The 18,317-nt window shown below is 41.8% G+C and overlaps 1 protein-coding gene across 3 annotated transcripts in view; it reads left to right on the top strand.

Annotated features, from left to right (window-relative positions):
* Positions 1 to 18,301, top strand: part of lmo3 (LIM domain only 3) — a 71,637-nt gene extending 53,336 nt beyond the window's left edge. For all 3 annotated transcript variants that reach the window (XM_050035904.1, XM_050035903.1, XM_050035902.1), the window contains exons 3-4: positions 180 to 305; positions 15,697 to 18,301. In XM_050035904.1, the coding sequence (XP_049891861.1) occupies positions 180 to 305; positions 15,697 to 15,802 (232 nt within the window). In that variant the 3' untranslated portion in view covers positions 15,803 to 18,301. The remainder of the gene's footprint in view (positions 1 to 179; positions 306 to 15,696) is intronic.
* The last annotated feature ends 16 nt before the right edge of the window (positions 18,302 to 18,317 follow it).

Below are 18,317 nucleotides of genomic sequence, written 5' to 3'. Positions count from 1 at the left end.
GTCAAACCAACACCTAGAAATTGAAATAAATAAGAAAAATAAGATGAAAATGAAATAATCAGGTAAAGATAAATACATAGTGTTTTACTGTGTTGCCTGTGTGTGTCAAGACTTTTCTTTTGCGCACTGAGGCTTGAGGTAATGACTTACATCATGTGTCTTCTTTGTGTGTGTCTCAGGTTGTTTGGCGTAACGGGGAACTGCGCAGCCTGCAGCAAGCTAATTCCAGCCTTCGAGATGGTCATGAGGGCCAAGGAGAACGTCTACCACCTGGACTGCTTTGCGTGCCAGCTCTGCAATCAGAGGTGAGTGATTGGACCACACTCCTGCTCCTCTCCCATACCTGCATCTAGGCAGATGGCCGGTCGGGGAAGCGAGATTGCAGCGTAGTGAATCTCAAGCGCTGCTGAAAGTTGAAGAAAGATCCCACATCGTAGATTTATCACTCTAACCAGTGACCGAGTAGACATATCCGGGGCCTTAGGGACACCTGCTGGACCTAGCACAGTGATTAGAATCCTGCACTACTACTGTACAGTGTCAGCCTAGAGCTACAGGTGCAGTTACATGTCTGTACATATGCTTCCCATCAGTCTTCATTACCGGGCCTCCTCCTGCATCCTGGAGACAGGATGTGGTCAGAGATTTCAGGACACGGCTTCTTACCACAGCAGCAGAGAAGAGGGAGCTGTTTGAAGTCAGTGATAGAAAAACCCTTGTTTAATAAACTCCAGTGTCCCCCTCACTGAACCTCTCTGCTACCCCTACAATGAGTTTATTATGTACACTGTTGCAATTTATAGCAATCCATTACAGCAGCCCTGCAATATGTCCTATCTCTGTGAAGCCCGTACTATTCAGCTCATAGTTAGTGGTGGTGGATTGAATTGTAATATTACTTTTGTCCACCCTCATTTACCTACATCAAGGGAAACAATAAAACATGTTTCACTGCAACACACGGACATGTGCATGATTTATTTTTTTTATTTTATTCTATTTTTTTATTATTATGTATTTTTCTCTTAAATGTCCTGTTTGGAATGGCCAGTGCCCTCACAATGACATGTCCCTCACAGGAGAGTTTGGAAGTATAATTGTGCCCCAACTGCCCCAAGTTGCTAATACAACAACGAGACAAAATCCCTCACCAGCTTCCCACCCCCCACAAACTTCATGACAGTGGTGTTTGATGGACCATTTGAACGGTGTTCTCTGTAGCGGTGTGCAGTGTCTCTTTCCAATGAGCCCGTCATGAAAACCAGGTCTTAACACCACAGTGTCTATATCTCTCTGAATAGCCACACCCAAGGGCCAAAAAGCCTACATTCATAGTGGCCGCATGCCACTGCCTTAAAGTCTCTTTTCACAAATTCTGGGTAATTTGCATGTGTTTTGTTATGAATAATTGTTCCAATGGAGATGACTGAGTGCACTTTTGGATAGTCTTCTATCGACAGCATTCATGGTAATACAAATAATTCTATATATAAAAAGTGACAGAATTAAGAGCACCCCAGTAGTTTACAAGGAAGAGCCAGGCCCTCTGAAATGCTGCTCAGTCTTGCTGCCAATTTTTCCTAGTGGCCACTTGCTGTATTGCAGCAGAAAAATCCTCTGTGGTCAAAAAAGCATATTATTGTGATATGATATTATCACAATGTAAAGTCTATGAGCTGAGTGGGAACTTGTGGGCAGGATAAGAGAGAGAAACACTACTGCACATATTCAGTGGGCCACTTATCATGGAAGTAAACCTGGAAGCTATTTTTTTTTTTTTTTGCATATGCGTTGGGTAAGCAACTTAATGGGAAGAGCGCATACCATAGAGTTCCCCAGGAGTGATGTTTTTTTCTGTAGGCTGACGGAAGTTAGCAACACCCTGGTGACCTCAAGTCAATGGGAATTTTCCATTGGATTTTGGATTATTGCAGAAAAGCTCTGTAGCAAGCATTTATGATGCTTGCACATTTTGTTGAGCAAGATAAAACCTAAATGCAATCATCAGAAGTAAAAAGCTAATGTTAGGCTATAAACAAACTACACCAAGGTTGCATGACTTACCGTCACCAACACAGCGAGGCTATAAAGCTGTGTTCAGTGTTATGGCATTCTGTAGTCTCATTTAGCCACTCGTTAGCAACCGTCTTTATTAACACACATAAAAGCTTCAAAATTCACAGTGGGTTATTTGCAGACGTATTTTATGTTGTAAAACAAATGTTAAAGTCTCTTCAGCTTGTGTTAACCACAGACCTTATTTCAGGCATCAAACCAAAACTCATGCAAAAAACCCATTGACTCATTTCTAGAGCACTCTATTAGCCCTTCCTAAGTCCCTTCCCATTTTTGCTCTGTGCTGCTTGGAGCATAATCTCAGTCAACTTTCCTGTTATAACTTGATAGCATTAAGCTATGTGCTAGGCTCATCTGTGTGGAAACAAAATCTTCATGGACACATTACATTGTATATAGTCAAATCTTAAGTCAGCGAATGTTAGTGAAAGGCTACCTAACGAGCTAGCCAACATATTGCTGCATCAAGAGCCATTAGACTAATGTCAGCTCACCAGCTTCATCCAGGTTCCTTTTTATATCAGTGGTAATATTGAAGAGATTTAGAAAAGGACAGATGGGTTGGTTGCTGACATATTTAGCCAGTAAAGATAATGGCTAACGTTGCTTTGTTTATATTATCTCTTTAAGGCTACGTGCTGCCCTGAAGCAACTAATGTAACTTTCTACAGTAAAGAGATTAATGTTAGGTCAGCACCATTGGTCTGTAGTCAGTCCTATATGCAAAGAGTACTTTACTGATTCCTAGAAGAGGAAAGGGGGACACATTGACTAATAGTCTCATCATCCTCAGTCTCTATGTCTCTCTTTTTCGTTGAGACGCGAAGACTCGATCCGTGTTGTTTTGCCTTGTTCCTTCCATCTCATACTGTAGTCATTGCTGTCTGTTTCTTGAAGCTACATTGCACCCAGAAAAAAAATAATTGTGGTACCCACCTAATTGACACTGCCATTCTCATGCATCTTTTTTGTAAAGCTTGTCCAACTTAGCAACAGTAACTAATAGAGGCAGGACATAGGATCGGTCAATTAAGGTTGGATCCTTACCAGAGTGGCCCATCTTTGAGTCTTGGGCCCTTTGCTGCACGTCAACCCCACTCTCTCCCATGCCTTTCCTGTCTATCTCATACTCTGTCTGTAAAGCATAAATGCTTAAAAAAAAAGTCTGTTGTTATTCAAAAAAGTGACAGAATTAGTTGTGTGAATAGCACACAACTCATTCCCTAAAACATCATCAGAATGGAGGTTTACAACACTATTGGTAGATCCCACAAACTTTGATAAAAATATACTGAAGCATCTTGCCCTGCACACCCTGGGCCCCAAAACGTTTTGTTGACGTAGGAGAAACATTCCTGTGCATAGTTATGGGTACCTTGCAGGAACATTCTCCTAACATTCTGGAGAGCCTTAGAGGATACATGTTTTCAGAGAGTAGCCATGACACTATGATGGAACGCTGTCTGAGAATATTCTTGGAGCTAATGAACAAACCAAAATTTTATCAAAGGTTTTTTGAAGGTAACAAGAAACACTCTCAAACATTAGGGGGACATCAGGAAGGTTATGTGTTGGCTGCGTTCCCGTGTTTCTCTCACCTCTTTTCTCAAACTTGGCTTTGTTGCAGACACATAGACACAAGCACCCCCGTGCAAACACACACACACAAACCAGACACATTGCGCATGCTAAAGGCAAAGGACCTGGTTACGCACAATTAGCACTCGGTTATTGTCTTGCCACTTCAGCCGGCTACACCAGACAGCCTCTCCTAATGGAAGAAGTCAGCTAATCTTCATCAGCCAGGCCCAGGCAGGCCAACTCTGCTCTCCCACATTAAAACCCATTAAAGCGCGAGCAAATCTTTCTTTTTACATTAGGCCAGTTGATGAACTGTTGAATAAAATCGACGCCAGTGTGTTTCACATGGTCCGCTGTGGCCTTGCAAGCACCGTTCAGATGCCCATCACAATTTCACCGGGGCCTGGCCAAGATTTATGGTGTGGCACCGGCTTTAATTGAAGCTGTTCCTCAGCTCTGACTTTTTGTTTTCCATTTTGTTTCTTTACATTGGTAGAGCTGTTAGGGGAGAAATACCTGTGCACGAATATGAACTTAAAGGATCGATCCATTTGCCTTGAATTCATCAGTCCACATGGAGGAATGGCATTGCCCAGAAAGTAGCTGAAATGATAACATATTTCAACCGGGATGTAAACTTTGAAATCAAACTCTGATGAACAAATTAATATTGTTACCCTCTGTCTGTTAACATGAGAGTACAGTCAACGGCCTATTATCAAGCTATTGTTTTAAGAGGAACTGTCTTGGAGTTTTATGCTGCTGTAAGATTTAATCACTGGAGTCATAAATCTAACATTTATGGCGTGCTTTCAAAATCCGTTGGATGTTGCAACAGCTTATTTCTAGATAAACATGGATCTATGTCAACATATTGAGTGTTGATTATTTTGGGGGTTTCATTTGATTTTTAATAAACAAAATCTTGGCTTTCGGAATATAAAACTTGCAATGCCAAATTCAGACACATTTGTATATTTGTAGAATTTGTAAAGGCATGATGACAAACTAGTAGCTAATACTCAGCTGCACTACACAACTATCTCTATCTAAACGATGACTGACAAGCGTAACCTCATAGTAACAAGGTAGGGTCCAGGACAGTGGATTTTTATCTGAGTTCAAATAAACAGAGTCTTGGCTTTAAGAAAATGAAACCCTTTAAAACCAGCATGAGCTAGTTCTAAGGCCTGGGTATTCAGCAGAAGGTCTGTGACCCCTAGGGAGTCCTCGGAATTACTGCAGGGAGTGATTGATTGTTTGATAATCTAATTTAAGTTTTATCTATTTTAATTAAAATACATCTGAAAATTCACATATACATAATAAAACATTTAATTTACAATACACAACATAGGCTAACTGCTACCCATAAATCCTTGTGCAATCACATGAACTAACTAATGCTAAATTACTGTGCGGCACTTATCCATAACAGCAAGATGAAAAAGGAAGCTAACATGTAGTACCTTTGAAACATACTGGCCAGTTAGTTATAGTATTATTCCCAGTGTATAGACATTCTTGTGAGCCACAGTGGATTGTTGTGTAACTTTTCAAGCAAGAGACTCTAAAGCACCATCCACCTCAGAAACCACCAGTGAAAGTGCAGAGGGTTAGGCTAATGCACCTAGTCATGCTATAACTGCAGCTGACTTAGCAGCTACAGACAAGTGCAAACGAGAGAAGACCAAAAAATTGTCATTTAATTATCTCTAGTGCAGCTCAGTTTTATAAAATATATTAAGTAGGTGGTCCCTGCTCCGTCTCTCTTTCAGCTGAAGGGGTTCTTAGCTTGAAAAATGTACAACACTTAGGAGGTTAGCATTATGCACCAATTTTAAGATTAAATGTTTACACTTTTGTCAATATGGATAGTCTACACATCATAAGCTTTGTAAGATTCTCCACAATTCAATTGTTCAGTTTTCGTAAATTATGAGCGCCAAAGTATAATTCATTCAGTTTTCCCAGTATGTAAATGAAAGAGACGAAAAAAAGTGCTGAATCCCTCCCTTTGAAACCATCATAAATTCTGAATATTTGTCTCTGTTAGCTAACAGACTTTGCTTACAGTTAGCAATACACTGCAGTTCTACCGACATTAACAGTAGTTTCTTGTCCTCCTGTACCGTGTTGTTGGGTATGCTTGTTTTCAATATCTTACCGGCTACAAGATAAAAGTGGCCCCAAGCTTTTGTTTGTATTTGTCATTCAGGGACGGCTCCTGGAGTACAGCATGCCCCCCGCAGTTCAGAGGGCCAATGGGCAGGCTGTTCTCACAAATTTTTTGTACGTTTTCCTATAAAAAGCAATGTACCCAAATTCTTACATATCCCATGTATTTTATACTTCTTTTTTTTTTGTAAAAAAACAGACTTTTGCCTTAGACTTTCCACTGGATTTGCATGTTCAGATCCGTGTGAAATTTAAGTGAACTTTGAGTCATTTTAAGGTACGTCCTCACTATGTTTTCTTTTACTAGCCTAACTTAACGTTAGTTATGTAACTGTACATCCAGGACATAATCTCTTACGTGGAATATCATATGAACTGTTGTGCATGCTTTTTTGTAGGATATCATACGAACCATTCTACAAGAATACGTTGCAATGGGCTGTCACTGCTCTTGTCGACCACAAAGCTAAACTTCGAAACTCATGGCTCAGTGGCAATCATTATGTAATGTGACATATTATTTGGAGTACAAAAACAATACGGATATCATTAAAAAACTAGAAGTCTCCTCTTTCCAACAGTGTTTAAGTCTGAAAATGTTTTTGAGGGTCATTGTAACTAAAAATAATGGAGCAAGTCACATTTGTGAATTAATTGATGTCTGACTTTTAGAAGATTTGTGATTCAGAGCAGGATTAATACATTCTGAATGATGACCACAACCCTACTAAATAAGTCTAACCTAAGTGGGTTTCTCAACATTTATATCCAGATTAATAGAATGACCTTTTGCAAATTTTCTCAGCCTCAGCCTGAGATCTATCAGGAGATCTCACTTAAGATTTCCTGAGCAGTTTCTCAGCGTCTTGTTGCCTGGAAATGGGCCTCTGGTCTTTGTCTGGCATACCGATCTGCAGCCTTGTTCATCTACACCAGCCCCGTCCCCTCTCGTTTCCCCAGCCTCAAACAAACATGAAAGCCCCCATCGACCCCCCCCCATCCACCCACCTTCCCCCCACGGGGCCCTTCAATAAAGCAATCTAATCCATCTCACAAATGGCCCAGAGATTTCTCTGTGGAACATCATCAGAAAATGTGAAATCTGATAAACAGAGCAGGCGTTCAGGAGGTCAGCCGGGGTCACGCGGTATAATTATCCGCCGCTCCTGCAGGTCAGCCGCAGCCCATGTTGCTGTTTGAAGGTTGAATTGCTACAATCAAGTATGAACATACAGCCACCCCCCACCGCACACAAACATACTCGCTCATGCATCTATCCACGTCATCAACTTGCTTTGTGGGTACATCCACCCCACTGTATCCCACAGTGCAAGGACAGGGAACTTGAAGCCAGTGATTATTCTGATTTCATCAGGGACTCACTGCGGAACTCTAATGGTCATTGCCATGCTCAGCTATTAAGGGCCTTGCTTAAGTTATAGGCCAGTTAGCACAGCACCGAGATAGAAAGACTGGCCCATTAGTGGAGTGAGTGGACATGTCGCCGCAATCATGACCTGCAACCGCTTCCTTCTTCTTTGTCATCATCACCATCAAATTGGCAGCAATCTCTTGCTTGCCACGAAAGAAGCATTGAGAGCTGAACCTGCTTCAGGAATAAGATAAATGGAAAAGCCTCACTAGTTATCTTACTTGTGTATCTGCCAGAAAGCAAAAGCCCCCTCCTCTTCCCCCTTTCTGCGCTCTGTGCATGACTTTGAAATGGTATCAAGCTGAGGGGAGTGAATAGCTCCTGTCCCTGGTCTATCAGTGAAAATATAGGATCCTACATTGGCTCTGATTGCTCATGTCTGCACCCAATGTGGCCTTACTCTGTTAAACTGGACATAAATCTACCGTCGTGACCTTCCCACTAGCCAGACCTGTTATTTTTCCTACCTGAGCTGGGGAAAGAAGGCACCACCGTGGTCTTAGAGCCAGGGACGGGGGGCTGGTTCTGAGAAGAGAGGGAGTGCTGGTGAGGGTGGGGGGTGTTGGGAATAAGGACAGAGATATGAGACTCCATCCAGCAAGCAGTTAGCCACAGATCAGCCCTGGGGGACAGCTAATCGATGGGGCTGTCGTCCAGCCTCATCATCTAGCCAGTGCTGGCCCAATTTCCCCCTGATGAGCTGGAGGCCACAGTCTAGGGAGGCTGAAGGAAGGTTAGAGTAGAGGGGAGCAGAGGAGAGCAGGATGGGTGACAGTGCAGGGGAAGGTCAGTGCTGATAAGGGAGGATGCTCCATACTGGAGCTTTGGAAGGAGAGACTGACACCAATTGGGTTCAGCACAGCTAAGCTCAGCCACTGGTGCCTTGTATGTCATGAGTTAGGCTTGTTAGACAGAAGCCTAATAGCCAATAAGGGACACAGTTGTCACTTTGTGTATGATTGGTGTTGAGAACTCAGAGCCTGTGCAGCCAGCCTACTAGAGACACAATTTCACTACGTAATCCTGCACAATTTAAAGTAAAAATGACACATTTTATACAAATAAATGTCAGTTTTTCCCAGCTCATGGAGATGATAGAATCAACCAATATCCAGTTCATACATTTTCAGCATTCTGAAGATCCTTGTTGTGTACTGTCAGAGACCACATCCTTCAAGGTCTGCATTTTTAGACTGAAGTCATCATAATGGGTTGACTAGTTATGTGCATGTCACATCTTAGGAGCTGTCTTTTCCAAAGGAGGCAAATTGGGCATTTGGAAGAACCTCTGGAATGGGACGCACTGGCCAAATTGTTATTTTTGGCATTTAAAATGTGGACATGATACATGACGAAGCATTTAAAATGGTGACACCAGAAAGTGGCACAGCAAAATGTATCAAAGCGTCCTTGTGAAATAGGTAGTGTTGGAAGTTTGGCAATGTAGTGTTTATTTGTGCTTACAGTCACTAACAAGGCAGTCAGCTTACACAATTCATTCAAGGTAGTATTTGTACAATCTCCTCTCATCTGTCTCATGACTGACTGCAAACTATGAGTTTGTTCTGACCAAACCCTTTCTCAGGACTCTCTAAGAGAAACCACCCATTAAAGAGGTCCCCAGAGTACTACATACCTTCAAGCGCATTTCTCTGTTTGCTTTTTCACCACCAATAGCAACTTATCCCTAAATGATATCCTATGGATTAGTACCACACAAATGATGTTAAGTACATAACATAAAGCCACGTACTTCACATATAGTTATGGAGCTTAGGTTTAGGCCAGCAAGGTTACTGTGGTTAGGTATAGGAAAAGAAGCATGGTGACAACATACCTTATAATGACTCAAAGTTCACACAAGTCCTGTGTTTTGTGACCCATTCACCACCCCAACCTGCTACTTTATGGGACTGCTTCCCTCTTTACTCCCATCAGCAGACTGGTCACGTGAACGCAGCCTTCTGAAACACACAGGTTATACACAAATTACTGGCTCATGATTAGGTAGGATATGTAGGAATTTTGGTGCATTACTTTTTGTAGGCAAACATACAAACAGCCTGTGTCGCATTGACTCATGTGTTTGACCATCATACACTTGCGTTCAAGGTTCCTCTTGTGCTGGGAGAGTAGCTACTTTAAAATAAGTGCTAAAAAAGTCTGATTGTGTTCTATAAACTATGATCTTTTTTAGTGTTCGGGGTGCATACACAGTGAAAATGGTGTTCTTAGAACTGTGAAAAGTTCCTCTGGTCTGAAAACGCCTTATTTACATTTCTTTTATGAAGTTTATGCTCTGGCAAAGCAGGTGGTACAGTATAGAAACCTGACATCTGCGAGTGCTGAGAATCATACGGAGAAAGAATGGATAAAATGCCAGAACATTTTAAAACCCAACAGCAGTGGACATTCAGAACCAACCTCCTTTCCAGATGTGAAATTATATTCTCTATATTACACTCCCCAAAGAAAAACTCATCTTCAGTGTGTCCTTGTGCTGCGGTCTGATTGCCCAGCAGCAATCTGCCAGAGAAGATTTACAACATGCTGTTACAATTAAGCATCAGTGTCACAGGGCCAAGTGTTTCTGAACCTGTATGCATCCTAACAGTAATTAGATTTGGTGCAGTTGAGACTATTTTCTCTCTTTGACAATCTCCCTGTTTCTTCATTTGAGTGGAAAGTGAATACTCTAGTTAACACGGGCCTCCGAGGCAAATTGCTGGCATCGCAATACATCTCTTAAGTGTGTGCCTGTGGAAGCCATTCTTTCTCTTCTTCCTACAACAAGAGGTCTCTAAAGACTCATTAGTCACAGTCACCTCTAAGTAAAGGGAGGAAGATGGAGGGAGGAAAGTGAAGGCAGTGCAGGGAGAGAGGAAGACGGCACCAGCAGAAGCCGACAGACTCTAATGTTAGAATCCATGATATGATTGCACACCGTCATATGATTACAGATACTAACAGATGTGGTGTCAAGGTAAAACTTTAATGAAGGTTGAGCTGTAGTTAGCTTCTATGAGCTGCTCATACAGGAGCATGTTATGGGCAACAAAACAAAGGAAAAAAACCTGAACCTGAGTAAATAAGTACAAAGTAATGAAAGCAGATGCTTCTGTAGAGGGTTCAGGGGCTCGTTGAATAGTGTGATGAGTATGAAAAAGATGTGAACCATATGCTCAGCCAAGTCGCCAGAAGAAAATATTAGCAATTTACCTTCTGCAAACCACAAATATGTTACATTTGTACGTTTCATACAAATCATATCAACATTTCTGAAGTAAAGTATGTACAGTATGAGCAGACTTTGTCATTGGGAGGTGGAGGGGATGGTGGATGGTGTGACACTTAGGCGAGACAACAAGTCCCGTTGTGTTTAAGTGAGTCATTGTTGTTTTTTCCAGTGGCTTTTTTGTTACCAAATGTTGGTGTTTTTTAGCAACCCATTTGTCCTTCTGAGATAGTACCACAAAAAGAGTCTCTTTTACTTAGACAGTGCTGCATTTATGCCTAAAATCGAGTCATCATGGACAGGGCTGAGAATGTTGGGAATATAGCACACACTTTTGGACAGTCTCTCCCCAAAGGAGACAAGGGGCATTTTAGCTAGCTCATAGTGAAACAACACATTTTATGCTGAGTTTTATTTTTAATTGTTGATAGCAGATATATTGTGCATGTCTACTTTTTGTTATCATCTCAAACTTCCAAAAGACATCAATATTAAACATGAAAAGACGTTGCAGAAAATTCCATTCTGGCTCCTCAGTCAACGTATTATATACTTACAGCACAGTTCGTATGAGATCCTAGGAATTTGCACCCCACAAATGAAGTTACATCCTCAACATACAGTTACGTAAATAACGTAAAGTTAGGTTAGGTTTGTTGCTGCCATCAGTGCATTGATCACGTGATCGCAGCCCTTCAAAGCATGTGGAATATGTATGATTTTGGGTGTACTGCTTTTTGTAGGGAAAAAAATGTGAAAACAGCCTAGCTCAGTGGACGTATTTTGAATGTTCGACAAAGAGGTTAAATTGATGTTTTTTGGATGTGTCTTTGCTCAGTGGGCAAACATTTCCCCAAAATTCAAACCCAATAAAATCAAATCTATTTCTATTTGACATAATAATATGAACTCAAGGTCTTCGTTGCATTTCACAGAGCTTATAACAGCATCCCACAGTCTTCATGAGCAGATGGAGTTATAATTGTATAGTGTTTTTTGCACTCTTGAATGACATCCCTTCATACAGTACAGTTACGGACAATAGGCAGTAATTTAATGTTTAATGCCTCAAAGAGTCTGCCCATTTTTAATTAAAAGCTCTGTTTTCACCAGGCTCACAGGAACAGCACCATAGTGGCCAAACCGTTGAATTACAACTTACATTGGAAAAGAGAGCTCTGTAAATCAGTGGATACATTTTTTTAAGTGTTACAACCCCCACAAAACGGCTTGTTTCACTATCAGGATTTGATCCATTTTGTCTGATACCATTTCAGAAGTCTAGAACAGCCACACAAATGAATAATTTCTTCCCTATTCAAGTTAGCAGAGGGCTGAACTGGATATTAGCTGCTCAGCCAGGAAAATCTCCAGTATGCTAGCTGTATGAGGCCAGTGATGCTGAAGATTTGGGTAATTTTATACCCTGGAAGTCGAACTTTTTGACTTTATGCACCACTACGGAACTTCAATGGAAACAAACAGGGCTCCGCCTCCAACGCTGTGTCCAGTTCTCTTTCAGGACACGCCATGTGGCATTACTTTTCTCTGACTCTCTCAGTTCTGTGAGTGTTGTCTATTGTCTTATCTCTCCCATGTTTGTATCTCACTAACTGCCTTGAGTCGCAATGCTTATAAGATTGCACAGGTTTGACTGGTTGAGATGATTTTCAACGCAACTGGTCTGTGAGTTTCCCTGGCTGCTAAACCAGTGCCATAAAGGCTAGAAAAGCTGCGGCAGTTAAAATTTAAATGCTCCGTCAAAATTAAATAATTCTCAATACTTTATCAGTTATAGGTACAGGTTGGACAGGACAGTGTTTGGGTCTGGACACGGACCACAGTCCACATATTAATGACCTTAGAGGGGATAGGGAGGGATGGCAGGACACATTATGGTCTTTTTGCTATTAAGGGGGAAGGCATCCCCCCTCTTCCCCCCTTAAATCGCCCACTGGTTATAAATCGGATATATATGTACTGTATATTTATAAGAACATGAAATATAAGTTTTGTCTGATGATTTGAATTCCTAAAAAGATATGATACGGTATTTTTATGGTGGTTGTGGGATCAGCTCCTGAAATCAGGATGAATCAGACGTAATTGCAGGATTTATAGGCTAATACTGCTGAAGCTAATACAGTAAATCATTACTCATATCAGTAGCGAGCAACACAAATTAGCTGATATTATTTTTTACTGAAAGCATCAAACCAAGATATCAGCATCCTCTAATAGAGAGCTGTATAGAGGATGTACCCTGCAATTGTTTTAAAGAAAGTGGAAATACTAGGGCAACACAAGGTCCTTTATTAGACACGCCTGTGATGGGCCCAGTGTAATATCCTCATCATAATTGGTGCACAGATGTCACATATGCTGTTGACATTTCACCGAGCAGAAACAATTTGGCCGTGTGAAATAAGTGGAGGGCAGGGATAAGAGCTGAGAGGAGGGGGAGGAGGAAGACAAAGGGGGAGACTGTAGTGCTAGTGGATAGAGGGGTAAAAAAAAATAAATAAAGGGAGATAAAGTTAAAGTGGGAGTGGGCTCAGCGTCAGTAAAGACAGACACTAATAGATTCTGGGAGAGGATGTGTCATTTTAACAGGACATTTTTATTAGAGTGGATGACACTATTACATGAAACACACCTCTGCCTCTTCTTAATCACTATGTCAAACAGCCCACATGAATGGATATTAGTCGTCTGTGTTTAGTTTGGTAATAAAGGTGTGCAAGCATCCTGGCAATAAGAGAAATAGACATTCAAGACCATTCCTGTAAAGTATTTCTTGTCCAACTCCAGCATTAACGGGCAAAGCTTCAGAAGTAATTCCCGATAAGATGCTGCAAGAAGTTTTATTGGACAAAGCTTCCAAGGAGTCAACGAGTGCGCTTGATCCATTTCCTACAGTGCTGGGAAGGTTGGCAGGATGGCATCTTTAAAATCAGCCTTGAGTCATTTACTGTACAGGTGACTGAGTGACTAGTATGCTTATGTCATATATCACTGAAATGTGGCGTGCTCTATCAAAATCAGTCGAATGTCACAATGGCTCATTTCTAGATAAATGTGGATTTATGTCGACATCTTGATTTTGGGTCATTTTGGTGTTTTAAATAAATAAAGTCTTTGCTTTCAGAATGCAAAATTCTTATTGCCAAATTCAGACAATAACTACAATTTTGTAGCTTGTAACGACGATGATTACAAGCTAGCAGCAACAATTGTCGGCCGCAATCTGATCCTACTTAGCGCCACTCTCTCTACGTCGCTCTGTGTCTCACTGAAATTATGAATAAAAGGCTTAAAGGTCCAGTGTGTAGGATTTAGGGGGATTTAATGGCAGAAGTGGTGTATAATAAGAATGTTGTCTTTGGTTTATAATAACCTGAAAATAAGAATTGATATGTTTTTGTTTAGAATGAGCAGTTTATATCTACATAGGGAGCAGGTCCTCGTTGAGATTGCCATGTTGCGCCACCATGTCCCTACGTTATAGTAACAAGGCCAGAACCAGGACAGTGGGTTTTGAGATAGTTCTAAATGGCTTAGCATTGCACAGCTTTAAATATTTGTCAGTGTGGGCATGCTTCACATTGTTAGCTTGTTTTGATTGTTCACATTTGAACATTCACATTTCCATTAATTTTACAGAAACCATGAGTGCGAAAGTATAGTTCATTCAGATTTACTGGTGTGGTAAATGAAAAGAGAAAACAAGAAAAGGTGAAGTAGTCCATTCTCCAACATTCTGTCTTATTTATATTCCTTTAGGCTGTAATAGCATAAAAGGGTCCACCGATCAAAACAATTAAATAGGTTTTTTTGATAAAATTATTCCAAGTTGTAAATATTGTCATGTGAAGTCCTTCCTTGCTAACTGTCTGCTAAATTTGTTTGTCAAACAGACAGCAGTTCTTCCGACGTATTTTCTTGTCCTCCTGCATCATGTCGTTGGGTATGCTCATTTTCGTTACCTTGCTGGCTACAAAATAAAAGTGTCCCCAAGCTTTTCTGTGTATTTTTCAACCTGGGCCAGCCCGTTGAGTACAGCATGCACTCCTAGCTTGGAACGCCAGTGGGTTTTGTGAAGTATCATTTGCAGCAGCTGTACTATAAACTTTAAAGTCCTTCTCAAAATCATGGCTTGTTGACAGTCATTAAGAATGTCCTCTTTCCAACAGTGTATAAAACTCGTGTTTTGGGGTCAATGCGAATATGATAGAGCCAAGTCACAAATGTGCGTGAATTCAAAGAATGTATGTAAATTCAAAAACTACATCAGTGTGCAGCTTTACGTGATTCTTTTTTTTTCTTCAAAAGGAATGTCAGCTCTTCCTCAGAGCATTTGGATTTATTTCCAGAAACACACCATTCTCACACTTTTTGGTATTTTGTGCCAACACCTACGGTGTATTTGAATCCTGCTAATTGGTCCCAAATGGATGTAACAAATCATGCTCTCAATCTGCCCTGCAGCCCTGAATAAATGCTGCGAACAGCCCGAGCTTGTCAGGTACCTGAGCTCCATCCGCCTTGTGCAGCTCCCAGCACTGAACTCAGCAGTCTTAACATCCAAGGAAGTCAAACGGAGGCGAGGCTCACTGTCCCCATCCCCTTCCCCCGCACCTCGGCTCCACCTCCCCCCTGGTAAACACTGGCACCGCTGCTTGCCGACCTTGTCTAACCTGCACATTGAGGGAGATAAGCAGCCCTCAGGACAATACAGGGAGAGTTACTGCTCTTACGCGTTCAACATAATCTCCACTTGGCACTGTGCTGAAAGGTCAAGCGTAACTGTGGCCCCCCCTGGCTGGAGCAGGACGGGCCGCTGCGGAGGTCGGTGGGGGTTTCTGTAAGAGCTGCAGGTGGAAAGGAACCCCGGCTTGAAACAGAGATAATTCCAGCCCACCCCACCACCCCCAAGCCCTGCATTTCCCCCCTTGTAATTGAGTTGACTTGTTTCCTAGAGGAGAACCTTGCCTGCACACAGCAGTGCTGCAGCTGAAGGGGGGTGTTGGCACTGAGGTTACGCTTGCTAAACTAGAGATGTTGCACTGTAGTCAGGATGCTAGCGCTGCAGCTGGCTAGGCCTGCTAGCCTACAGCTCAGTGCTAATGATGAGATTCTTGCTTTGATGCTTATGTAAACCCTTCTCCCTCCTCTGTCTCTTTGTGTGGTGCAGGTTTTGTGTGGGAGACAAGTTTTTCCTGAAGAACAACATGATCCTGTGCCAGACAGACTACGAGGAGGGGCTGATGAAGGAGGGCTACGCTCCCCAGGTCCGCTGACCCTCATAGGCCTACGAGAAGGAAGAGGAGGAGGAAGAGGAGTGGGAGAAAGAGAGAGAGAGAGACTGATGGAGAGCTTGCAATCACACAACAAAAAGCACTATTGCCTCCTGTCCAGCTCCTGTCCCCCACATGTACATAACTAAGCAAGCTTCCCTGGGAGGGGAGGGGACACACTCTGCTGTACAGAATAGCCATAGAGACGCCAGTGTGGCAGGGAAAGGCCCTGGGAGCCTACAACAAACTACAAGTGTGAAAAAAATAGTTTGGCCATTTCTTTGTGTGTGACGGATGCTGCCTCTTTCCTCCTGGCCAACATTTACCGGCCTCAGAGCAATTTCTTACCAACAGCTGATCCTGGTTGTTGGAAAGCTAAAAAAAAAAAAAAAAAAAAATTAACCCACCCAAAAGCAGTCTTGTCTCATCTTACCTGACAAGGACAGACAACTTCTACTTGAATCTAAAACACACTGAGGTATTGTCAATCAATGTAATTTTGAGATAAAGACCTTTTTACTGTTCATCAGATTAAAAACACAGTGAATGTAAACTAAAGAGCGGCAAAAATAATGCTGATGACTAATTTGTTGGTGTGTATGTGTGCGCGCTCGCGTGTGTGTATGTGTGTGTGAGTGTGTGAGCATGTTGAGGAGTTGTTTGTCATGCAGTCTCGCAAGGCTTGGTCTGGTCCATATCGTCCTTTCAGAACCTTAAGAATCCAAAACTGATCACAAGAGTATCAACATGCTTTTAAATCACACAGCTGCATCAGCTCATGAGCATAAAATTAGAGTTTGCGAAATAATTTATGTGGTTCTCTGGATGGATAACAGCTCTCACACAATCACTACTAGGGCTGGTTATCAGTACCCATTACCTTTCAGGTATTGTCTGAAATTATCCAGTACTAGGTAGTATTGAAACTTCTCCAGTTAAACAAAACCTGCATTTTTGTACCTAGATCTAACAAAAAATGACTATTTGTATTGTGTTGCTCACGGCTGATTACCGCAAGCATTCTTCAGTTTAATGCAACATGTCACTAGCCGATTACTGCAGCAGCTACAACCCATGGAGTCTGTTATGTGGTGAAGTTGAGAGTGGTGTATCTGATGGAGTTGGCAGCTCAGCATGCCAAGATTCCACCAAAACCTTGGAAAGTATGGCTATACTACACACCTTTGGTGTTTGGTGGCATTTATGCAACTGACTGCTTCCATTCACATGATAGGTATCAAATGAAGTAGACAAAAGAGGTCTAAAATTAAGAACTCTACAGGAATTGGTATCAATTCAAGGGCACTGGTATCATAAAGTTTTTAACAATACCCAGCCCTATCACCACTATGCCACTAGAAGACAATTGATCCTTGAAGACAAGAGTCACATAGGCCTACTTTTCAGATAGTACCTGAGTGCAATTGGCCTTTTTTGCTCAAAGTAGGCAGCCTTTAAGTATATCAAAGCTGCACTGATTTGTATCTTTATATTAACAATGACTACTTCTAATGTGAAGGAGTCTCTCGTAGTGACAAACTCCAGAAAATCCTTACCTGACTTTCTAACTTTTTAGCCACTAGCCTGCTCAGTACCAAACAGCAGTCAAAGTTAGCGACCGGCTGGTGAAGTATAACATTTAGTGGCTAATGAGCCGGATATTTTTCACAGCAGCTGGTGGAGACCGAAACAGAGCTAAAAGTAGAGTGAATATTGGACTTACTTTCAACAGGGGACCAGAAACATAACTCCAATGAGATGCTAATGAGCCATCTTGTATTAATGTGCGTTTTGGTGATCTGAACACAGATGGACAGGCCAGACATACTGCCTTCACACCAGCTGACCACTTTTGTTCACATTTCATTGCTGCCTAAGTAACTTACACCAAAAGGTCAAAAGCCCCCACTGCACAGTTATTAAGCCCACACTCTCGCTAGCTGCTCACTAGCGTGCTAGCTAGTCACATTAGTGGTTGTGTTAGTACAGCTGGAGATGTCATTGTCAGCAGAATTCAACATGTTTCCGACCATTGGTAAAAATGATGGATGGTCAACCAACACTTTGTCCAACTCGTCGGAAAATGGACAAGTTATAGAACCTTTGCACGCTGTCACAAAAACAACCTGCATTGATGACATAGTCATTGGACCCATGGTTGTATCTAGATGGTAACCCCAGATTGGAGATTATGATCCATGTTTCAAGTCATCACCCAACACCAGTGTTGGGTAAGGGTTACTTTAAAAGTAATCAAAGTACGTTACTGCGTTACTCCCTGAGTAAAGTAACTCAATTACTTTAAAAGTACTTCCAGTGTTACTCCCTGAGAAAAGTAACTGAAGCACTTTTAAAGTACTTTTGAGTATTCTACATTTCCTATTGGGCAATGGACCACAGGGCGCTAAGCCTACATTTTTTTGTCTCCAAAATTAAAGTTATGGACCACTTGCCCTTCACTGAGATCCAATTCTCCCATCACAGCCGTCACTTTGACCAGTAGAAACACAGAACGATC

This window comes from Epinephelus moara, chromosome 23, assembly GCF_006386435.1.
Source record: "Epinephelus moara isolate mb chromosome 23, YSFRI_EMoa_1.0, whole genome shotgun sequence".
Classification (NCBI taxonomy): domain Eukaryota; kingdom Metazoa; phylum Chordata; class Actinopteri; order Perciformes; family Serranidae; genus Epinephelus; species Epinephelus moara.
The sequence above is the reverse complement of the archived record's forward strand: the minus strand, read 5'-3'. Positions and strand labels throughout refer to the sequence as shown.